Below are 25,208 nucleotides of genomic sequence, written 5' to 3' on the forward strand. Positions count from 1 at the left end.
CGCCACCTTGCCTCTGGGAACAAGTAGGCCTATGCCTCGATGAAGTTCGGATGGCGGGTCCCTCACAACACCCAGTCCCTTGTGGTCAGAGATGTCTGTCAAGCCATTATTGACGAATATGTGGATGAGGTGCTGGTCTGCCCAAGTACTCCGGAGAGTTGGCGCGCCGTAGCTGATAAGTTCTTCCAAAGATGGAACTTTCCCTATGCATGTGGGGCACTTGATGGGAAGCACGTGGCCTGCCGCTGTCCCCCAAAGAGTGGGAGTCTATACTTCAACTACAAAGGATTCTACTCCATTGTTCTGATGGCGCTTGTAGATGCCGACTACAAATTCATTTGGGCAGATATTAGTGGTACTGGATCAGCATCAGATGCGCAGATATACAATTCCTGTGAGCTGAAGGAATGCGTACGTACCCTAGGTTTTCCTGACCCAGAGCCTCTTCCCAACGACAACGAGGATGTGCCCTACTTCTTCATCATCGGTGACGATGCCTTCACCCTTTTTTTAATATTTTTTTTTTATAGGCTACGACATGTGATCGTCGGCGATACGCTGCATACGTTATGCATACGTTAGACTATCGTTGGACATAAGTTGTGAACGCCGGCAACACGTTAAGCATTCGTTGGTATACGTTATCTTTAAGTTATCGAAATCTTCTATATACGTTACTATCACGATATGTGTACGTCAAACTCGTTATGAATACGCTATGTATACGCCCAACTCGTTATAAATACGCTATGTATACGCCCAACATTGAAAAAAACATGGATAGTTTAGCGTACGCCAGCGTTTTAGGGAAAGTTTGATACGTCGGCATACGCTGGCTAATACGTTAAGGTGTGACAGGGCCATTACCACCACGCCACTGCGCCCGTCACTTGTGCCTTTCAGACGCTTCAACTCACAGTCAGGCTCTTCTATTGATTCTTGTCGCTGAATGTCATGTGGCAGAACCTGACGTGATCTAGAATTACCAGTGATGAGGTTCTTTGTTAACACGGAGATACCTTACAGTGATTGAACGGCTGCCCAGAAAGTTTGACGTAGTTAGGGCGTTGCTGCATCTATAATGACGTTAAACATTTTCTTGTCTTCTTGAGTTGAAACAGCTCGAGGCAGCTATAGGGAACTCCAAATTGTGATGGCTGAGGCGAATGTTCAGAGGACGCTGATCAGCATGCATAATTCTTGTAAGTGATCTTTTTTGCTCTCGTAGCTGCTGCTTAAAATTGTTGTCATTACGTTAGTCTATTGCGTACACATCTTTGTCATTGCTATACTCTAAAGTACTAATGTATTATTTTTTTACGTTAAAAAGCATACAATAGCAATGAGAAGGTAAAAACAGACTGCACACAACTTCGATTAAACATCTGTAAAATCTTCGTGTTTACATTAGCTTGCAAACATGTGGTAAACTCTGAACTGACACTTCTGTTAATTGTTGTGACGTGGCTGTCAAAGCTCAATGTACTATCAAGCATTGTTTCAAAATATTTTAACTCACCCGTTCTACTTTCCCACCATAATACAAATAAATATGGAATAGGCCTTGGTTTCGTTTTGAAATTTATCACAATATCTTTTGTTTTGGTCACATCGTTTGACCCAAAAGAGAGGGAAGGGCGTCGGGTGTGTTGGGGGTAGGTTTCTGTCTTTTGACCACGGTCACACATGCAAAGGAAAAACGGTAAGACAGGACAGACAGATACTCATTTATGCAGTCATACGAAAGACATCTTGGATAAGGCAAATATCGATGAAATGAAAATAGAATTGTGTAAGTAGGAATCAGTTCCCACTCAGGCACTGTGAGATACAAATGGGCTCACCTCAGTATGCAGCGGGGGATAGGACACCACTGACACAAAAAGGAACATATAGCAAAGGTGGCTTCTATATATATATATATATATACGACTAGTGTCTGTCTGTCTGGCTGTCTGTCTGTCTGTTCGCGATGCACGGCCAAAGTTCTCGGTGGATCTTTTTCAAATTTGGACACCGTATTCAGCTACACCCCGGACACAACCTCATCGATGAGATATTTCAACACGTGCTCTCAGCGCGCAGCGCTGTGCGCGCTGAACCGATTTTTCTTTTTTGTTTGTTTTTGTTGTCGGGATCCACTACCAGTAACTCTTCCTTATCTTCTCCAGTGTTTTCAGCCGCGATTACTCAACTCAACTCAACTCAACTCAACTCAACTCAAATTTTATTGGCTTCAATTTTCAAAGAAAAATTTGTCTTGCGCTTGGGAGAAAGTAAGAGTATAACATATAAAAACAGCATTCATATCACATTTCATGTATCACACACAGTAATCACTAGTATAAGCCTACAATTATTACATTTGTACCTGTATCATACATGCAAATAAATAGTATCACATTTCCACGTATCACACACAATATATACATTACATAACATACAGCAAGCTTCCATCTCCCGCGCCCCCCCCCTCCCACACATACATATCCTCGCACGTGCGTCGACTCCATACAAATGACATCATCAGTCCATTAACTAAAATGCACAATGACTAGTAGTGGGTACATGATACTTAATACGTGCTCAACTAGACCTGCTAACTAAAATAATAACAGAAACAAAAACAAGGACTGGGCACAACATTTACACGTGTGTGACCTACTTACATCAGGTGCCTGTGATCTATAAATAACAATGATTGCGTTTAAAGTAAAACATGAATAATGCCGATGTTTACTAACAATGAATACATAACAACTAAGATAAGAATGTAAGTGCTTTCATAATATGATTATTTTATAAAACACAGTGTGGCGTCAATCCATATTCCCGTTACTACGTTACTATTTTTAGAAGGTCACTGCACGTTACTATTTTTAGAAGGTCTCCAGTGTTTTGCGCGTTTATCTCCTTTCCTTCGTGCGCCGGCGAAGCCGGCGTACACCCGGCAAAGCCGGGTCCCAGGCGCAGCCTGGTATTCGGCTCTACTTCTTCCCGGCGAAGCCGGTACCCGGCGAAGCGGGTAATCATCTAGTCTATATATATATACGACTAGTGTCTGTCTGTCTGTCTGTTTGTCTGTTCGCGATGCACGGCCAAAGTTCTCGGTGGATCTTTTCAAATTTGGACACCGTATTCAGCTACACCCCGGACACAACCTCATCGATGAGATATTTCAACACGTGCTCTCAGCGCGTAGCGCTGAACCGATTTTGTTTTTTTTGTCTGATTTTGTTTTTTTTGTCTGGATCCACTACCAGTAACTCTTCCTTATCTTCTCCAGTGTTTTCAGCCGCGATTATCTCCCTTCCTCCGTGCGGTGCGCCGGCAAAGCCGGCGTACACCCGGCAGGCGCAACCTGGTATTCGGCTTTACTTGCCGGTACCCGGCGAAGCGGGTAATCATCTAGTATAAAAATGCATAGATAGATTGCCGCTGTATAGAAAGCGGTCACACGACTGGATATCGTGTGGTAACACCTGGCTTGCCATTCATTCGTTATTCAATGACAATGTTCTGAAACTAATCGGTAATAATTAGTGTTTTTCACTAATATTGAGATAGCTTCTACTGAGTGAAAGTGTGTTCAGAAAGGTTGATGTAGTTCGGAGGAACGCAGATATGAGTGATTTGCTTTTGGGAAGAGGAGGGAATAGATTTGTTACGTAGAACAACACTTACACACATTGCTATGAACACTAGTGGCAAAGAAATGGGGCAGCGCGAACGACTAAACATTATTTTATGCTAAGTTCAACACCTGCATTATAGCCATGAGGGTGCACCCTGACCTTTTTCTCTCCCATTTATCTTTTAGTATTTCATCGTGCCCCGTCATTGTTCCACTATTTAAACATTCTGACCAAGTGCTTACACTAAGTCTGAGTGTTCCCCATTCCCATACGTTTTCGTTTAATTCTTAATACATGTGATGTTTTTATGTCTGTGATCGCCTGACACTGTAAGGCAATTTTCCTTGTTTTTATGAGGACAGTAAACATTTTGAGTCTTGAGTCTTGAGTTGAGTCTTGAGTTTTCATATTTTCTCCTTGGAAGGTCGTACATTGTTGGCTTTAGATACACAGGCACTTGGACTTTCGCATCAACTGTGATTAGTTTGCATTTTTTTTGTTCCATCAACATTTGTCAATAGAAATATTTTTTTCTGAAAGCATATCAATTAGGTCTTCATAAAAGCTATACAATTATATAGTAAACATTTCCATCTAATGAGTCTCAAGCACTGTACTGAGTGGCAAGATGATCACAGTTTTTCTTGAATCTTGTGGACAAACGCCTTCTTCACGTGTGAAATATACATTGACATTTAAATTGTTTGTGTAGGGTTCTCAGAGAAACAAATGGCTGTACGGTATATGCACACTTTTTGAATTATTTTGGAACAAGTATCAGAGGGTCCCAAATGAGCGATAGATACAAAAACTCGCAGCCATCCAAGTTTGATTTTCTGTGCAGACCAAGTTGCGCCGCTGCCATGGCGGGAGCATGTCCAGCTGGAAAACGAAGACTTCTACAGACAGCTGGAGTGCTTCCCCAGCATGCTTAATGTGCCAGGTTACAGAAACATCAACAGAAACCGCTGGCGCAGCATCAGAGACAGAGTGGAAACCGAGAGGGAGCAGGGAGGGGGTACCGTCATGGAGCTGTCCCGAGACGCAAACCTCGTCGCCTTTGCCTTGTTCCAGGTTAAGGAGTTCCAGCAGGCCCTGGACAAAACAGAGGAGGTGCTGAAAATGGATGGTCTCAATCTTGTCGCCAATGCCAACAAAGCCACCTTGCTGTGGAACATGGGCGACAAATCCACAGCTAGAGAGCAGATTGCGCACCTGAAGAAGCTGAAAGAACAAGCTTTCTTCAGAGAAAGGGAAGTTGAGGGCAAAGCTGAGATTGCGTATTGCTGCTCGCGCCTCGGACCTGTTTACGATCAGCTGACCGTACAGTATTTCGAAGAAGTGGTGAAACAGAGGCCAGGGGAGATGGACTGGAAACTCGGACTGGCTATCGCGTTGCAGCGATCACTGTACACCAATTCCAGAATGTGTCATGGAGTTGACACAGACAACGCTTTGAGGATGGGTCAAAAGGCAGCCATGTTGCTGCAGGAAGTCAAAGTTTCCAACGCGTCCAATTTAGTTAAGGCACAAGCAGCCGCAAAACTCGGTGGGTTGCTCGTCTACCAGTACTTGGATGTAAGAAAAGAGCTTGGTGGTGCGTTTGCCTCTCTGGATTTTCCGCTAAGATGTATTCAAGAAGCTGAACGTTTGGCACCGACGAATGTTTCTGTCTTGACAATGTGTGGACAGTTCTATGTAATGGGAGAATACTGCAATGAAAATAAAGCACGCAGACTGCTCCAAGAGTCCATTGATATCAGACCAACGGCTAATGCTTTTCTTCAGTTATGTAAAATATGTGAGCGCTGCAAAGACAACAATCTTGCTCTGAGTTACTACCAGAAATCTATCGAAATATCCTATGGAGAAAATACATTGGCTCGATTTCGAATGGCTAACCTATATAACCGAATAAATATGCTGGTGGAAGCCATAGATGAGTACAAACAGATCCTCAGTCGGGACAAGTCATTGAACAATCCACTTGATCAGATTCGTGCCTATGAAAAGGCAGGTCTGGTTTACCTCGAGATGGACAAGCGTCCAGCTCACAGAAGAGAAACCTTAACCAGCTGTGGACAGCGGAGCACAGATCAACTTAATGCTGGTGTATACCAAACGCTGAAGGAGAAGGGACTGCAATTGCTTGAACAGGCGTTGTACATGCAGAGCCACATTTCTGCCACAAACCCGGAGCTAACACAATATCTGCAAAGTCGTGGATATTCTTTCAAGATACTACTAGATGCCATTCGTCGGGACACTTCTTTGTCTCCCGTAGAGAAACTGACGAGGGAAGCAAGGTTGTACTACATCATAGGCGACGAAGAGCAAGCTCTCGACGCATTGAAGAAAGTCCCAGATGATGAGCGGTTGAAGGAAGATAGGCCTGATATCTTAGAAATGGAACTTCGCTGCTTGATTAAAAGGAAAGACTACATGAACGCGCTGTCCATCGTCACTTACTTGGATGCTACTGGGAAACTTGAAAACTTGCGAGACACTGGACTAACAGGCCTGCCAGTTTTGGTTTACGTTTTAGCTGGTCAGCGCAGACTGATGATGGTCGGTACATGGATCAGCTTCGACTTTAACCGGCAGATGGCTCAGAGCACTTTCCTGTGGGCATTTGACTACATGTTCCCTCGTGCAACCCTCGCTGATCAGCCCGCGGAGGGTGCATGTGACAGTGACGCCTGGCACGTGACCATTCTGCACGATCCCCAGGACGATGACGTTGCTCAGGCAGCTCAGAGTGTCAAGGTCGTTCTGACGGAGGCCTGCGGACTACGTGTCACATGCATGTCAGACGATGTTCACCCTGGCTGCACCGAACTGTTCGGCGTGTTGGAACAAGCCGACAACTGTCGTCTGCTGATGGTGGTTCTGGGAAACACAGAGCCATCGGAAGAGTTTCTCTGTGGTTACCTGGCGCCATGTCTTTCTCCTCAGTCCCCACAAACAGACAAAGCTCCAAGACAGTTCGTAGTTCAGACCCAACAAGGGAGGCAATTTCCTCGAGTTTTGGGCGGTTATCCTTCTTGTCTGTGTCCTTCAGAGCTTCTGTCGGGTCTGCAAAAGAGTTCTTTGCATTTCACTAAGACTGAAATCAACGCCATCTGCAGTTTCTTCTGTACCATGCTAGGTGTTGAGGGCAGTGAAGAGTACTTGACAAAGTGAACAACATCGACATATGAATCTCCATACCCAGTACTTTTTCAGATATCGCGTCTTAACGCTCGAGGGTGTGTGTGTGTGTGTGTGTGTGTGTGTGTGTGTGTGTGTGTGTGTGTGTGTGCGTGCGTGTGTGTGTGTGTGTGTGTGTGTGTGCGTGTGTGTGTGTGTGTGTGTGTGTTTTGGAAGGATCTCTAATCTCTGCACAGGTGCAGCTTATAATCACGCTCTATGCAAAGGAACTATAATGAGCACAACCCAGAACACCGCGCACAAGGCAACAAATGCACTGTTACATATTTTGTCCGTGGACTCGCCCAATTAGTCCGCAGTGCAGACTAGATGTCTTGCTTGCGCTTGCTTCAAGTGAAGAAATATCACGCCTGCACGGTCGTATCCTTGACGTCATCAATCGATCGAAGCATTCGGATTGTAACCCGTTGAATTAAATATCATCAGCAGCTGTATTGACTAATCACAGGTCTCCGACGACGGCTGCAGCCTTGCGCAACCCGAGTTTTTGTGTTCTAGTTATTTTCATAACTACTGGAATGTTCTGGCTGAGAAACTAAGTGGGCGGTTGTTTGTGGTGTTTCCACTTCAAACTCATTTGATATGCATGCCTGTGTGGGCTGAGTTAACTTTACGTCGGCTTCAAAGTCAAATTGTTCAAAAGCAGATTAGAACCTTGTGAACACTTGTGCAAATAGTCTATATTCCTTACTCCTAAAGCGGCGGATCGTGAAGAGAAAAGGCAATGCAGATCACGCTGTGTCCTGACCTGGTTGTATTGATCTCACCTATTCTTCCAAGGCCCTCAGTATGGCAGAGGCAAGTGGTGAGTGTTCCTCTCTGGTTATCATTGTTCTTTTAGTTTCAGTGCTCCATATCAGTTCATATGTGACGCATGTCTATGTTTTATTTGGTAACACTTGCACGTCACGAAACGATATCTTTTTTTTCTGGCTTATTTCCCAACTAGTGCTGAAAATCAAAATCAGTGTATACATATTTTAGTGCCTTGAAACTGAATCGAACTTTGCTGCTGAAAAGTCTAGTAAAAATGTGGTAAATAATAATGATAATAATAATGCAAACTTTTATAGCGCTATTCTAGAAAAATGTCTACTCTTAGCGCTTTACAATACATACATCGACCAAGCATACTATACACGCACAGGCAAAGAAACCGACCAAACATAACCAACCATGCACAGGCAAAGAAAACGACCAAACATACAACACACGCACAGGCAAAGATAGCGACCAAACATAAGCAAACATACTATGACCAAACATAACCAACATACTATACGCGCGCAGGCAAAGAGAACAATCAGCACATGTAATAATTACTGACAACTAATACACAGCCTAAGCACAAGAACCACAGTAGGCTTCTATATAAAAACGTGTCAACAGTACTATTTACACACACACAAAAAGTGCTGACACAGAGCGCAGAAAGTATATATACACGTTATTTTAGGCACTAGGTAGGGGGTGAGGTGTGGCGGGATGGGGTGGGTGGGGAGATGCTGGAGGGGTCAGGATTCACTGAGGGGTCAGGATCACGCACATGCAGATCTGGGAGGGGGGGGGGGCATTTGTCCGGGGGGCAATTAGCATAGAACCTATAAAACACAAACTATGCATTTGAATTGTGTCTTGCTCTTAAAAAGAGATATAAACAACCAAAACATTAAGCTTTCGATTAAGATTATTTCCCTCTGGTTATTTGCTATCTTAACATCGCTCTGCCTCATTCTGTTTAAAATTTTAAGCTTTCGACATAATCCACACGAGCAAACAGACAAAACAGCAAAACATCCTGCGAAAAACAACGATTGTGTTGAGTGAAATGTAACAGTCATCCCTGAAACTTATACTTAACAGTTATATTCGATTATGTAATTGCTCCCAGGTCAAACACATCATTCGCCTTGGAGTGAAGACATACGAAAACAGACAAGAAAGTTCTACAAGGAACTTTTACCCTTCATGCTGCACGGGCTAGATGACAGCGGCATAACCCAAGCCAGGTTGCAGAGTGTTCGAGCCCGTTTAATGGGGGAACGAGAGGAACCCAGAGAACAAAATCCAATGGGGGACGTTCGAGATGCAAACCTGATTGCAACCACCTCTTTGTTGTTGGAAGACTACGAAACCGCAAAGGCCGAGACTGAAAGTGCTCTTGAAAAGGACCATGACAACTTGATCGCAAACGCCAACTTAGCTGTGCTGCTCTGGAAACAGGGGAACAAAGCGAAGGCCGAGAAACAACTCTCGGTTTGGAGAAGCATTCAAGACGAGGAGCTGGAAATCCGCGGCAAAGCAGAACTAGCATATTGCTTCGGGAGACTGGGTCCAGAATTCACTGCCAAGGCAGTTCGGATTTACGAAGAGGTTGTGGGACAAAAACCGAATGAGTACGACTGGAAATTCGGACTGGCTATGCAACTGAGCAGACAGACCCGCGCCAACACTAGAATGTGCCATGGTGTAACGTCGAATGACGTTCTGCAGAAAGCACAAGCTGCGGTTAAGTTATTGCAAGACATCAAGATTGATGACGCAGCATCTCACACATTACGGGGTCACGCTGCAGCAGAACTAGGGTTTTTACTATGCACAGAGGACCGTCGTCTGGCGAAGCATCTCAAAAACAATAACAAATATTTGAAAGCACAACAGTGCTTTGAGGAGGCTTATGAGTGGGCACCTGACGACGTTTGTGTACTCAACAACTATGGTAGGTTTCTCAAGTACACAGGGAAATTAGAAGAAGCTAAGAAACTGCTGCTTAAGTCAGTCAAACAGAGGCCTACAGGTACTGCCCACGACATACTTGGACTTGTTTACCAGCGACTGGCAGAGGTGAGAAAACGCAAGGAAATGATAGGACCACAAAAACAAACCAGACACAATAAGGGAAAGAACAAAAACAAGAAGCAAAACATACACGAGCAGAAAGATCTTACAGCAAGCAATGGGACTAAGCCGCAAGTCAGTCTCGCGTCTGAACATGGCAGCGTGTCGCCAACTCTGCTACTGAAAGATTGTTCACTTGAAAACAAGAACGAAGTACAAACCAAGACTTCGCGTACGCGACAATCCAGGAACAGGAAATCTAGGTTGGTTGACCAAGAAAAGCCAAAACACCTTATCCAAAATGAAACCGAGGCACCAAAGCATGATGAGTCACAAATTGGAAACCCAAGAAAAAAACAGAAACCTGGCCAGGCAATAGCCAGAGGAAGAGAGTCAGAAAATGGCGCAGGACGCAGTGACTTAAAGCTAGAAGCTGATGATGAGGATATCAAACAAGCCATCCTCCATTTTGAAGAGGCCGTAAAGCTTTCAAACGATGAAAACACAACATCGCTCTATCACCTCCAAAACTTGCTGAAACTTATCGGTGACATGGAAGGAGCTCTGATATACTGCGAGCGAATTGTTGGACAAGATAAATCAGTGTTCAGCCCACGTAATAACATTTCTGCCCTCGAGAAAGCAGGTCTGATTGAATTGCAGATCAGTAGGGAAAAGGAGGATGAAACAGAAAGAAGACAGCATCAGCAACGGGGCAAAGAACTGCTGTACCAGGCCCTAGAAATACAACATACATTGCTGGAGCAAGACCGCACACTGAGGTCGATGTTCATTAAGAAACATGAGTCTTTTCGGACACTGCTTGATATGAACGAACAAGACACTTGTATTTCTGAACTGGAGCGTTTGAAAGTAAAAGGCGCGTCTATGGTACAAGATGTTCGAAGCAGATCAGACGCTCGAGTTTCTGGACAAGATTGACGAGATTTCGGCCACAGGTCAGCCAGACGCAGCTGACTTGCCCGAGATGATGAATATGAGACTTCAGTGTTACGCGAGAAAGAGAGAATACGAAAAAGCCGTGTCCTTGCTAGATAAATGCAAGGAGGAAAACATTGAGTGCTGCACTTCTAATGTACCTGTGCTGTCTTTCTGTCTGGCAGCAAGAGACAGAATGTTGTCCAAGGAAGGCGAACTAGACCCTCACTACTGCTTTCGACGGGCTTTTGAAGATGTGTTTGGAGACCAACATTCCAACGAAACCGTTGAATGTTGCAGGAGCAGAGACGCCGAGAACTGGGATGTAACTATTCTCCATGACCCAGATGACTACGACGACCTTGAGCCCAAGGCCTCAAAGGTGAAGGCTATCTTGAAGGACGTTTGTGGGTTGAAGGTGACGTGTATGGCGGACGACGTCTGGCCTGGCAGTCAGGAATGCGGGGAGACGCTTAAACACGCAGAAAAATGCCGCTTGTTGATGATTGTGCTGGGAGACAATCCGCTGTCAGAAGAGTTCCGGGATATTTATTTGGGACCTTGTCTCCTACCCCCAACGCAGGAAGGCGCCGTCAGTCCTAAAAAAGTTGTGGTTCGAACTCAGCGAGGCTCTGAACTGCCAAGAATGCTGATGAGCTATACTTACTGCGACTTCCCTTCCGTTCTACTTGCAGATGGCTTTGGTGGTGGCACGGAGGCCGAAGAGTCACATCTGAGTCCACACAATCACCCGGGGTTTGATGGACATTCAAACCAAGTGTCCCCTGCATTGCTTGAGATCTCTCCTGCACAAGCAGATGCTGTCTGCGAGTTTTTTTGTCACATTCTCGGGGTGTCCAACTTTGACCGCTTCTTCTCAGCACGTGAAACAGAAACTACAGTACCAGCGGCGGAAGCAACAGTGGTCGGCGGTACTATTTCTGAAGACGACGACGAAGAAAACGAGGGCGAAGAAGAAGAAGAAGAAGACGAAGAAGGAGAAGGTTTTGCATGAACTCAGCCTTAGAAGGCGCGAAGAAGCCATGAATGACATGGCACAACAACCCAAATACCTGTCCCGTATACAATGTTTGTATGTGTGTGTGTGTGTGTGTGTGTGTTTGTGTGTGTGTGTCCATCCGTCGCTACCTCACCCACGACGCCTGTGTCAAGCTGGTTGTCTCCCTCATCTTCAGTCGTCTGGACTACTGCAACTCCCTTCTGGCTGGCCTCCCCGCCTCATCCATTCATGGCCTACAACGAGTCCAGAACGCCGCTGCCAGGCTGACGTTGAGGAAGACGAAGCGAGACCACATCACCCCCCTACTTCGCTCCTTGCACTGGCTCCCTGTCAACACCCGAATCTCCTACAAACTGTCCACTCTGGTCTACAAGTGTCTCAACGACTCTGCTCCCGAGTACCTTCAATCCTCCCTGGACCTGTACACCCAGCCCTCCGACCGTCCCCTTCGTTCTGCTGCTGACCCTCTCCGCCTCCACATCCCTCGCTCGAAACTCGCATTTGCTGGTCAGCGTGCATTTCCCTCCGCGGGCCCCTCCGTCTGGAACTCCCTGCCGCTTGAGCTTCGCCAGAGCCCCTCTCTTGACGCGTTCAAGAGTAGGTTGAAGACTCAGTTCTTCCCGTAGCTGGCTGCGACTTTCATGCTCGACGTGATGTGTTGTGCCCCAAAAGACATTCTTGTGCTGTGCTCTGTGAGAGGTGTTTTCTTTGTGCTTAATATTATTTTGTTTGGACCTAGCTATTGATGTGTACATTGTTGTTAAACAGTTGTTTGTTGTATGTTTACCAGGGTTTGCTAGTGTGTGATAGGGTTCGTGTCCGTCTGAAGATGTTAGTTTCTTTGTTAGTCCTGTGTTGACAACTCTTCGACAAGCGCTTAGAACTGTACCCACGGAATACGCGCTATATAAGCTTCATATTGATTGATTGATTGATTGAGTGTGTGTGTGTGTGTGTGTGTGTGTGTGTGTGCGTGCGTGCGTGTGTGTGTGTGTGTGTGTGTGTGTGTATGTGTCTGTGTGGTGTGTGTGTGTGTGTGTGTGTGTGTATGTCTATGTCTATGTGTGTGTTTGTGTTTGTGTGTGTTTGTGTGTGTGTGTGTGCGTGCATGTGTGCGTGTGTGTGTTTGTAGAATATTGCACAGTGTACTGGAACCGTTTTTGTAATCTTGGATGTCACATACAGCTTTTGTGGGTTGCATGCAACCTTTAAATTTATGTTGAATTAGAAATGGAACAAGACAAAATATATTTTGCGAAATGTGAACTTTTTATGTATTGCCAACCTTGAATGGCCGTGCCGATAATTATTTGTAACTATTTTGATGTGAGCATGACAGTGGTACGCCATTTGATTTCAATCTCAGTGCGTGGGAGGTGATGGAAGATATTCCCCTCCTTTGAGTTAGAAAACTTTCTAGTAACTTCTCCTGTTTTTGTGTGTGCACATTTCTGATTTGATCCGGCAGTTTATTGACATGATACCCCTCTCACAAAACAAAAGAGTGGATTCGGCAGGATATTCGTGTGATGTTGCTCTTGCAAAAATTAGAAACAGGCTTCCAACGTTTGTGTTAGCAAAGGGCTCTGAATATAGAGGACAACAGGAGTAACCCGAGAGAATAACAAGCATGACACTAAACAAACGTCTTTCTTTCTTAAACCTTATTCTGATTATTTTTGAATACGTTAAACTGTAACTTTATTATTTGTCTATGAGAAAGAAGAACTCTCACTTACTTTTTGTGTCGTCTGTATAAACAGCACTTACGTCCCTTAGTCTCTTAGTATCATTTTTTACGCTCTGCCGCATTTGCTTATTGCATTGTCTGTGTGTTACAATTCATGCTTAACTATACCGTGATACAGGCCTGTGATCGATATCTATAAATTCCATAGAAGATTTATGAACCCATTATTGTTCATATGTCTGATTTATATTCTTAAGTGTCCCTTAGTAACTTAACATGCAATATCAGGAGGCTTGCGGTTACGGAACTGCATACTGTATTATAGAGGCGTGCACGATCATTGTTTGTAAAGACGGGATTTTCTTTTCCTGCTTGGATATACAATTCTACATATTATGTACAAGGTGACCATGCCGTATTATGTTTTACTCATTGCTCATCACTGAAAGTTTCATTTACACCTTTGTCTTAGTTGGTCTGAATGAGACAGTCTGTATGTCATAAAACTGGTGGTGCGGCAGTTAAAGCTTTCGATCATTTGTCATTTTTGGAAGACGAAAGCTCTGTGGAATTCATGTTGTTGCCTAGAGGAGACTATGGTGAATACAGGGGTATAGCTACCAGGTACAGATGGCTGTGTAGAGTTCATGTAGGCTCAATATTGAAATGATTGTAACTCCCAACCAAGAGTCATACATATTGTAGGTTTTAACAATTTCTCACGTTTAAAAAGTTAATTTGCTTTGCTTTGTTTGTACCTGGTATCTTCTTCTTCTTCTGCGTTCCCGTGTACCTAGTATCTGAAAATGCCACCTTAACAACCTGTGTTAATGTTGGATTTGTGTGTGTTCAATGCCTTAACTTCGCGCAAAACAACAGAAAATACACATACGCACATACACATCTGACAAACACGTTACAAAGTCGTTCACACATACAGTACATACAGAATAGAGCAACTAAAACAATCGAAACATTTGCAATTTTACTTGTTAATTTATTTCTTTTTTCTTTTACGAAATATAAAAAGACGACCGGGAAATGTAAAACATTCAATAAAGACATACAAAAATAGTATTGCACAGAGAAAGACCGGATGTTAAAAGACACCGAACAAGCTGCGAAGTATAAGTGAACGTTGTAAAACTCGAAAGTTAAATAATAAAGTCAACAAATTACCGAGGACAGACACAGTAATAACAACAGCAGCTCAGAAATAAAGTTACACTCAAATGTTTTACATCAGCAGTACACACAGTTAACAAACACGTGAATCAAAAACATCATATACATTATATGCGATGACCTGCATTTGAAATACATTTGTGTTTTACTCACTATCATTGTTAACATGATGGGAATGTCAATTGTGTCTTATGAAAAAAAAAACATTGGGGGAAAGAAAAAGAAAAGGTGGGGCAAGGGAACGTGAGATTTTGTTGTTGTTGTTGTTGTTGTTGCCTCTCCGATTCTCGTTTCTTGTCCCAGTATGCACTCACACCGCCCCGTCCCAGCATTCACGGCTCGATCCACATCTGAATTTACAGACACTCCAGGGAACGGAAGATTATATTTTATAATCCACCATAATTCAGTGAAAAATTTCTGTTCAAAATTATTAGGCAAAACAAATTTTTTTAAACAAATGTTCATATCAAAATGAAAATATGTATGTTTGTTTTTACTTTCTTATGGAAGTAATAAATCAAGAACACGCAATGCATGTATCAACAAGGCAGTGACAGAGAACATGCCAAAGCGTTCAGTATCTGAAAACAATAGCAAACAAGTCGCGTAAGGCGAAATTACTACATTTAGTCAAGCTGTGGAACTCACAGAATGAAACTGAACGCACTGCATTTTTTCACAATGACCGTAGTCCGCCGCTTGTGCATAACGGAGTGAAACTGACGAGCCTGTTCTGCGCGGTAGTGGTTTCGCTGTGCTGCATAGCACGCTTTTCTGTACCTCTCTTCGTTTTAACTTTCTGAGCGTGTTTTTAATCCAAACATATCATATCTATATGTTTTTGGAATCAGGAACCGACAAGGAATAAGATGAAATTTAATTTTGATCATAATTTTTATATTTTTAATTTTTAGAGCTTGTTTTTAATCCAAATATAACATATTTATATGTTTTTGGAATCAGGAAATGATGTAGAATAAGATGAACGTAAATTTGGATCGTTTTATATAACAAAAAATGTATTACAATTTTCAGATTTTTAATGACCAAAGTCATCAATTAATTTTTAAGCCACCAAGCTGAAATACAATACCGAAGTCCGGCCTTCGTCGAAGATTGCTTTACAACAATTTCAATCAATTTTATTGAAAATTGAGGGTGTGACAGTGCCGCCTCAACTTTTACAAAAAGCCGGATATGACGTCATCAAAAGTATTTATCGAAAAAAAGAAGAAAAAAAAAACGTCCGGGGATATCATTCCCAGGAACTCTCATGTCAAATTTCATAAAGATCGGTCCAGTAGTTTGGTCTGAATCGCTCTACACACACACACACGCACAGACACAGACACAGACACACACACACACACACACACATACACCACGACCCTCGTCTCGATTCCCCCTCTATGTTAAAACATTTAGTAAAAACTTGACTAAATGTAAAAAGAACAACACGGAAGCCAAACAATTGAAAACACACACTCACACACACACACCCTTCCCGAGACCTATCAAAGTAACGGAAATCCTGGACAATTTCACTGCACAATTTCTTTACAAGAAGTAGCAACTGGATACAGAATACAGAATACAGTATTTATTGAGCCAAGTGACATTAAAAAAACATTTAAAGCACAAGGAATTTAGCGTAGTGTTGGTAAAATCACGCACACACACACACCCACACACACACTGACACACACACACACACGCCCACACATTCACTGACATACACACCAACACACACACGCCCACACTACAGCAGTCACGATCACACCATCACACGCAGGGCAGACATGAGGTAAAACAAATGACAATCATCTTTTAAAAGAAAAAGTACAAAGAGTGGTCTAAGATGCTGGTGGAAGGGTCTACACAGAATACAATTTTAAGCCACTGCAAACTCGCATTGAAAAAAAAGAATCTTATGGATAAATCCTGGACAAATATATATATTTTTTTATAAAGGCATACACAGAATATTGTTGAAATATTTATCAGAAATAATGTTGTAGGTGTAGTAATTTCCAGTCAAAAATCACTATTGGACTTTTAACAGTCGCTAGAGAGAGAGCAGAGCACACGATGCAATAATACATGTACACACATTTTTAGCACGGTTTACATTTCACAAAATAGTGGAAGATACAACATTAATCATTTTAAAAAGAGCCTGAAATTCGATGCCATGGCATCATAACATTATAACAAAACGTATACAAGTTAACACCGGATTTACATGAAACTTCAGATACATGTAGTACTGAGACGGCACCCTTCCATTTGGTTAATTTTTGATGTTGTATTATAATCACTGATGATCACTTTTTATTTTATTAATGTGTCTTTGCAATAAAAGTCTTTTAAAACACTGTTTATGACTCTTGATTTCTGACACCATACATCTTAATGTGATAGCTTGTACGTTTACTGCATATACAGAGTTGTTCCCAGACCTTGGTCTTCGGTCATTTACGCATACTTTTTTGATTTGATGCTTCGTTCTGACCCCGGCCGGTCGAATGTCCGATAGCTTTTAAACGTGGGATGTCTTTTGACACAACTTTTTTGCTGCCAGGTCATTTTGATCGATACATATTTTGAATCCCGGTCCAACTGACCTTTTGTTCTCTGAGTCTGGGCACAACACCGCATATGCATTGTATATGATTCACGTTCTCATGTTGGACACCATATTGTGTTATCTCTCTTTTTCATTCACTCTTGTGACGCACAGCTGAAGCTGATTCGAACTAGGGTGGTTTAGAACGACAGCATGACGAGTTCAGGAACTTTTTCACATTCTGAGAAAATCATAAAACATGGTTGGTTTTCTTTCTTTAGACACATACCTGTAAAAACGTGCAACAAGAAACAACAATAGAACCTTTTGCAAGCTGCGCATAGCTTTACGTAACATAATCAACAAGTCGCGCAAGGCGAAATTAATTTTAATCATAATTTACATATTTCTAATTTTCAGAGCTTGTTTTTAATCCGAATATAACATATGTATATGTTTTTGGAATCAGAAAATGACGAAGAATAAGATGAAATTGTTTTCGGATCGTTTAAAAAACATTTTTTTTAATTACAAGTTTCCGATTTTTAATGACCAAACTCATTCATGAGTTTTTAAGCCACCAATACCAATGCAATACCAAAGTCCGGCCTTTGTCGAAGATTGCTTGGCCAAAATTTCAATCAATTTGATTGAAAAATGAGGGTGTGACAGTGCCGCCCCAACTTTTACAAAAAGCCGGATATGACGTCATCAAAGGTATTTATCGAAAAAATGAAAAAGAAAGGCCGGGGATATCATTCCCAGGAACTCTCATGTCAAATTTCATAAAGATCGGTCCAGTAGTTTAGTCTGAATCGCTCCACACACACACACACACACACACACACACACACACACACACACACACACACACACACACACACACCACGACCCTCGTCTTGATTCCCCCTCTATGTTAAAACATTTAGTCAAAACTTGACTAAATGTAAAAAAGCAACGACATCTGGATAACATTAAATGCGACAGGTGTAAATATAAACTTGTTTGAGTATTGTTTATAGAAGCAGTAAAGTATACTGTAAAACCACATCTAATGAAACAAATCAGGCAAGTCTTTGAATGTAAAACCCCAATGTGAACCAAGAGTAAAAACACCTGTTTCCGTTGTTCTTTTGACAACTAGGGCATTCGAAAAATAGCGAAGCCCTTTTCGTTCACGTACCTGTGGAGAATTGTGACAAGAAGCTGTTCGAGATGTATCTTTTAGTTTTTGTTGTTTTTGCTTACATGCAATGAAGAGATTCAATTGACCCCATCAAGTCTTGTTCCTCACTGGTTCCTCCCTCCTTCTGGGGGGCAACTAGCCAACTCCCCCTCTTGTGTGTCATGTCATGGGATGAAGTGGTGTGGGCCCGCGGACGAACAGGGGGACAAATACTCTCTACCTCCTCAGTCGAAGGGGAACTAATTTGCCTCAACACCGTCATACGAGGTTCGACGTTAGAGAAGCGACGTGGAGTCGGGTCATCTTCGTCTTGGTTCCATGGGGAGCTGGTTTGAGGTGACACCGGTGAGGGGGGTTCTTGTAACGATGGGAAGGGGCAGGAGAAGGGTGAAGGGGAGGTGGGGGAGAGCGGTTGCGAACTCGAGGCCAGTACGTCTTCGTAGCTTGGCGCTGAAAAATAAAAACAATCAACACGCACATGTTAACGGGTCGTTTTCAATACGCGTGTGAGAGCCTTCCAAAAACAAATCTTGCTGGGTTTTAGTTCCCTCTCCCCCTGCACAATCAAATCTGACACGTACATACATGATTTTGGGGGTTGTTGGTTAAATAAGCCTCTTGGTGAATTAAATGATATCATTCTCACAAAAAAAGAAAGATCAGCAATGAAGCCAGCTGCTGCATGTGATTAATAATTAACACAAATTAATAGAAATAAACCAGAAGGAAACACACAATAACACTTAAATTAACCCTGAATGCTTTTATAATATGCATCGTTTAATCACAAGTGTAATAGTACGTACCTTCAGACTTATAATGAAGCTTATTGAGTCTTCAAATTTCAGTAGGCGTAACTTAATTAACATGTCACAAACATACACATCTTGTCCATGAACCAAGCTTACTAACTGTGAACAAAGAGACACGAAAGAACAAACTTTATGCCACAAAAAAGCCTCATATGCTTAAAGAGACAGTTCGACTCACCATCTCAGTTCTGGTCAGGATTATTATAGAGGATAAGACCATACCTGTACTTGGACACCTACTGTACATCAAGATCCTCGGAATGTTCTGTGCACAGCGGGACTTAAAAAACAAATTAGATAATGTCGTGGTGGACAAGAGTGATAATCTGTGAAATGAATCCATCAACAGTCAGGATTTGAATTAATTCTTTCTTTCTTTATTTGGTGTTTAACGTCGTTTTCAACCATTCAAGGTTATATCGCGACGGAGGGAAGGGGGGAGATGGGATAGAGCCACTTGTCAATTGTTTCTTGTTCACAAAAGCACTAATCAAATATTTGCTTTAGGGGCTTGCAACGTAGTACAATATATCACCTTACTGGGAGGATGCAAGTTTCCAGTACAAAGGACTTAACATTTCTTACATACTGCTTGACTAAAATCTTTACAAACATTGACTTTCTTTCTTTATTTGGTGTTTAACGTCGTTTTCAACCATTCAAGGTTATATCGCGACGGAGGGAAGGGGGTTGATGGGATAGAGCCACTTGTCAATTGACAAACATTGACTATATTCTATACAAGAAACACTTAACAAGGGTAAAAGGAGAAACAGAATCCGTTAGTCGCCTCTTACGACATGCTGGGGAGCATGGGGTAAATTTGAATTAATTGTTTTGTATGTGTCCAAGTGGAGGGTGGGACCTATCCCATGTAAAAGCTTGGCCAGATCCCAGATGGTCATAAGCCTAGTTGTTTTCACGGAAAGGACTGAATTTTAAAAGCTATTTGCTTAATTTTATGAACAAACAAACAAAGAAACTTACGACAACAGGACTCGTAGTCTGGCGGGCTATCAAAGTAGGTCGTGCAATCTAGATCTTTTGTTCCAATAATGATTGGAGTGTGAAGTTTCAGTCGTTTCAGAGAGAGAAGAGATGGCTTGATTTTCAACTGTGGAAGATAAAACAAAAGGGTTGTTGTACACTAGTTGTTGACTAGTTTTACAGAAAACGAAGACACTGTCCACAAGATACTCAGTTTTACAGAACACGAAGACACTGTCTGCAAGATATGTCACTGTACACTATTAGAGATACTGGCTCACCCACTGGAATATATTCAGGTTCAAAGACGGTGATACTCACGGAAACACTTGAAGACAAGCTATGGCAATAAACACGATGGCTACACACATGTTCACCAAAACAGAGTATACAAAACGCAACGACAAAGGAGTCAGCACACGCATACACCATCCACAGTATTCTAACCATTCATATCCAAAATGCCATTTAAAAAACAAACAAACTAACAAGTACAGTAACTTCTGTGTGGTGTCCAGTTACATGTCGATTGGGACTCTTGTTTACACTGTCGAACTGAACCAGTGACCACAGTTAAGAAGGGCATGCACCGCTTAATACACGTGCACTCAAAGAAAAAATGGAATCACCCTTTTAACACTTACCTCCAAAATGTATTTGATGTTGATGAGCCTACAACCAGGCAACCCTGAGGGTAGACAGGTAATGGGAACCCTCAGTTTTCTGTGCAGTCCTTCGAATGTCTTTTCCGCGGGAATCTTTCCCAGGTGGCTTTTGCACAGTATGGTCTCACTTGTGCACTTCCTCTTGTCCGCTTTGTATATTACCACCTGAAACCATAATTGTGTGGTGAGGGTCCTGAATTTTAACTACACCGGATTCAGTCTGTGGGAATTGAACTTTTCGTGATGTGGAATTATTTCCATGCTTTGGTTTTCAGTTGGTTTGGGTTGTCTTCAATGGATCACATACAATTTCACAAACAGTAAGGTTTCGCTTCGGGACACAAGATTGCCTAATGCTCTGCATTTTGGTGTAATGAAACTAAACACTCTCCAAAATATCCTTTGAGCAACCCACTCTAAGAAAATCACAGTACTTTAACTTGGTGTAGAAATTCAGCAACTTAATATAATTGTGAGGATTTTACACTTGCTCTAACTAAACAAAATCCTCAAAATGAACAAGACTGCAATACACTGCGAAGCAAAGAAATAGATCCCCCTGTCCTGACTCTTTATCTTTAACTCCCCCCCCCCATCACCATCACCACCGTTCTTAATACACACAAACACACAAATTCAGCAAAAAAACCTCGATCAAAAGCTCCTTCTTACCCTTTTGAGGTTCAGTGACACTTTGTGGATTTCATGGTGTGAGTTGTTATGGATCCTAAACTCCACGGGAATGGTGTCCCCTGGCAAGAACCCTTTGCGCGCCAACCGTACGGTGGCGTTGCACTCGCCGGAAGGAAACAGAAGTGTGGTGATCTTCAGGTCATCTGACACAGATACGCTGTCCTGGAAAAAGAAAATCACAAAAATCACATAAAAGTAGTTGACAAACATGAATGTCCATAGACAATATTCGGAAATAACTGGGTCGGGATTGTATGGGTTGTGACAGAGTGAACACTCTTGCTTTTATTGAAGCAAACTTGCCAACGTAGCAGTATGGGCCAGTCACTAGCCCGGAGTGTGTATGAAACACGTGGACAAGGAGCACGTGTGGAAAGTTTGCCTGAATAAAACCAAGAGTGTTCACTCCTTCACAACTCATACAAACCTGACAGAGCTATTTCCGAAGTTCGCTTATTAAGGATATAATAAATAAGAGAACAGCGCAGAAAAAAGGCTCCTTATTCATATTCAGCTACCGCCAAGCTAGCACCTAAAAGACTACTGTTTTCTTTTTAAGTTGAAACAAATGCTACTGAGACTTACGCTAGCTCCAGGGACATTGTTGAGGTCAAGGTCAGATTCCACGATGATACCACGTGTGTTGACGTCAATCTTCCAGGGTCTTTCGACGACTGCTTTTAGCGTGTATTTCACGTAACCATGGTTACCTGAGAAACTACTCGACACTGTCTCGGGCACGGGGAACTCGAAGTTGAAAGTGTGCGTGCCTTTAGACAGCAGTGTAGTTTTGGAGTATTTTCGATGGCCCCTCATACCTGAAGGAGACAGGACACGGAATACGTTACGTTATGTTTCTGAGAAGTTTTTTTTTTTTTAGTGACTAATGTCATAATGTCAGAACATTATACCAAGATTTCTTCTATACGAATACCCATCTCGAAACGTTTTAGCTTTCTTCCTCTTTTTCGTTTCTATTCTCAAGCTTCCCTCCTGCTAATCTTTCTGTTCCGTCCTTTTTCCCACGTTTTAATTTGCAACATTTGTTTTCTCACTCTGATTTTGGACAAGTTGCTTTCCTGTGATAAACTCGGTATTCTTCACATTTGGTATGATTGAATAAATACAATCCCGATCATGTTTTTTAGTGGTTCTTGCACTCCTTCGCCCAATAAGCAGCAACATGACAACAGGATCGCTCAACTCATACCATCCTCGGACATACCAGCTCTTGTTCTAGGGAAGAGAGTGATGAAGTCATTGACGTAGACCTCCTCAGCCACCACAGGATCCAGGGCTGTGGACTGAATCTCTGACATGGGAGCCGCCTTCTGCGCCTCGGCCCACTGGATGCGGCATCTCCCGGTAAAACTCACGCGTATTTCTGAAACACAGAGAAGAAAGAAAACATAAATCAGACGAGACTTAATTACAAGTGGTCCATTGCGAAAGGGTGCTGGGGGGTGTTGGGTAATTGAACGATCCGCGATCATAAGTGTACACAGTGATTTTAGTCCTTTACAAAAACAGTGCAACGTGATCCGTCCGTTGGATGCATCGAACTCGTAATTCAAGTCGATTTTAACACAGTATTTTTCAATACCGATCGCTGACAGACAGACAGACAGACAGACAGACAGACAGAGAGAGAGAGAGAGAGAGAGAGAGAGAGAGAGAGAGAGAGAGAGAGAGAGAGAGAGAGAGAGAGAGAAGAGAAGAGAGAGAGAGAGAGAGAGAGAAAGAGAGAGAGAGAGAGAGAGAGAGAGAGAGAGAGAGAGAGAGAGAGAGAGAGAGAGAGAGAGAGAGAGAGAGAGAGAGAGAATCTGTTTTCATTTTCGCCTGGATCGCAAGGTCACATGCTGCCAAAACCGAAAAACCGAAATACGCTCATTTTTTAACCGATGCTGCGATAGTGGTTTTCAGTGACCACGGAACCTTTGACTGAACTTTCTGGCTTTTACCCCTTTGGCCACTTTGACATGGGAAACAGAGTACAAAGCAACAAAAGCATACATGAATCAGTCACTAGAATGTATTTTACAGTGTTCTAAGCACGATGAATATTTCGTTACTGCGTCGAAGAGACACACAACGTTAATTCATTTCGGTGTTATTTGGAGGAAACAAAAACAAAACAAAAAAACTTTTTCGGTCTGTGCATTACGCGTTGAAACTGACTTGCAACAGGTCGTTTTGACCCACGCTCGTGTACGTGTGTGTAAACAAAACCATTTTTTTCTTGGTCTGGGCATTACGCGTTGAAACTGACGTGCAACAGGTTGTTTTGACCCACGCTCGCGTACGTTAGTGTGTGTGTGTGTGTGTGTGTGTGTGTGTGTGTGTGTGTGTGTGTGTGTGTGTATGTGTGTGTGTGTGTGTGCGATTTTCCTATCCCTAACCCTTCCTCCTCCTCCCCCCCCCCCAACACACATGTATGCGCGCATAATTTATGTCTTTAATTCTTAAATATTTGTTTGTTATAGAGGCATTGAGAAAATTAATTGTACATCGTGACAAGGGCCAATATGTCATTACGAGGATAAATACTGTGGTGTCTGAACAACCCTTATCCACCAGTTGTGTGTCATAATGTAAACATAGCGGTTTTTTCGGTACACATGCTCTGGCAGACCGAAGACTGAGTATCACAATGCAATTATCCACATGTTAGAATGCTTAAATCGAACTATATATATCGGCGTCAACCTTTGATCAATATCATCATGATTAACTACATGTACACATGAAAGCTCAAGGAATGTATTACAAGGTAAGAGTCGTGAGATGTAAACGCCATTACCACCAAGTCGACTCCCGTAAAGAAACTTGGAAGATCATTTTTAAAATGCGATATATAGCCTCAACTCTCCTACATTCTAACAGAAACACCCTAACAAGCAAAATTAAACCTAGCTTTTATGAGATACGATGTCATAAAGTATCATATGTTTAAGCAGTTACACAGTCTACCAAAACTACTCTCTCTTACTCTCTCCCTCATGTTCTCTCTCCCAAGGCTCTATGTGTTTGCGTCTGTCTGTTTCTACTTTGAAAATTCACGGATCGGGAAAAACAACTCTCCAGCTTTAGAAGTAGTTACTATAATTACCTGACCTTGGCTGAGTCATATAATGTGGTTTCGGCTTTCGCTTGGGTTTTAGGCACTTCTTTGCTGCATGGCTGCTCTGCTGGTGTCTCACAACAAGTTGTTTACTTGTGGAGCAGGCGCTATTACTCAGTGTCGGCGGATGAACGAACGACACCGAATAATGCTTGATGGTTAGCCCGCATTCTCACTGACCCTCGTTTGTAAAAGAAGAAGCTTTTTAGTGTTGCTGTTTGTGTACAAAAGAGACGTAGATAATATTATATTTGTTTCTAGTATTTTGTTTCAGTTGTTTGTTGGGAGGAGTTGGAATGTGAACCTCGGTCAGCAACCTGTTCAGTTACTTGCTGTTGTTTTCAGCATAATAGTTCTCACTGCAGGTACGGTTTTTAAAGATCATGGAGTATATGCTAATTTATTTTTCTGTCTCTGTCTACCTGTCTGTTTATTTAGTAAGTATTATCAAGAGTCTATTATATAATATTAAGCAAGACAAATCACATCCCTCCATGACATTTGGCAAAATGTTCACTCGACTACTCTTTTAGTTAAAATATATATCTTTCGTTCTCACTTAAAAGCACACAAAGCGCCCGTTCTAAACACTTAGTAATCTGATCATAGTCTCTCCCTCTCTTTTTCGCTGCGCACATTCAGCTGGCACCCCAGTTG

At 42.5% G+C, this 25,208-nt stretch overlaps 2 protein-coding genes across 4 annotated transcripts in view; one reads left to right on the top strand and one right to left on the bottom strand.

The window, feature by feature from the left end:
* The first annotated feature begins 7,147 nt into the window (after positions 1-7,147).
* LOC138981230 (uncharacterized) lies at positions 7,148-12,516 on the top strand. The gene is made up of 2 exons (XM_070354077.1): positions 7,148-7,650; positions 8,737-12,516. Exons 1-2 carry the CDS (start codon positions 7,635-7,637, stop codon positions 10,623-10,625), a joined length of 1,905 nt encoding a protein of 634 aa, XP_070210178.1. The 5' UTR covers positions 7,148-7,634; the 3' UTR covers positions 10,626-12,516.
* Positions 12,517-14,307: 1,791 nt separating this feature from the next.
* The window catches only part of LOC138981243 (arrestin domain-containing protein 17-like), a 75,134-nt gene continuing 64,233 nt past the window's right edge, over positions 14,308-25,208 (bottom strand). For all 3 annotated transcript variants that reach the window (XM_070354083.1, XM_070354092.1, XM_070354100.1), the window contains 6 exons: positions 22,656-22,814; positions 22,016-22,248; positions 21,410-21,592; positions 20,717-20,902; positions 20,073-20,199; positions 14,308-18,723 (listed from right to left, as the gene is read on the bottom strand). In XM_070354083.1, coding sequence (XP_070210184.1) covers positions 18,332-18,723; positions 20,073-20,199; positions 20,717-20,902; positions 21,410-21,592; positions 22,016-22,248; positions 22,656-22,814 — 1,280 coding nt within the window. In that variant the 3' untranslated portion in view covers positions 14,308-18,331. The remainder of the gene's footprint in view (positions 18,724-20,072; positions 20,200-20,716; positions 20,903-21,409; positions 21,593-22,015; positions 22,249-22,655; positions 22,815-25,208) is intronic.

The sequence above is a fragment of the Littorina saxatilis genome, linkage group LG1 (assembly GCF_037325665.1).
Source record: "Littorina saxatilis isolate snail1 linkage group LG1, US_GU_Lsax_2.0, whole genome shotgun sequence".
In the NCBI taxonomy this organism is placed as follows: Eukaryota; Metazoa; Mollusca; class Gastropoda; order Littorinimorpha; family Littorinidae; genus Littorina; species Littorina saxatilis.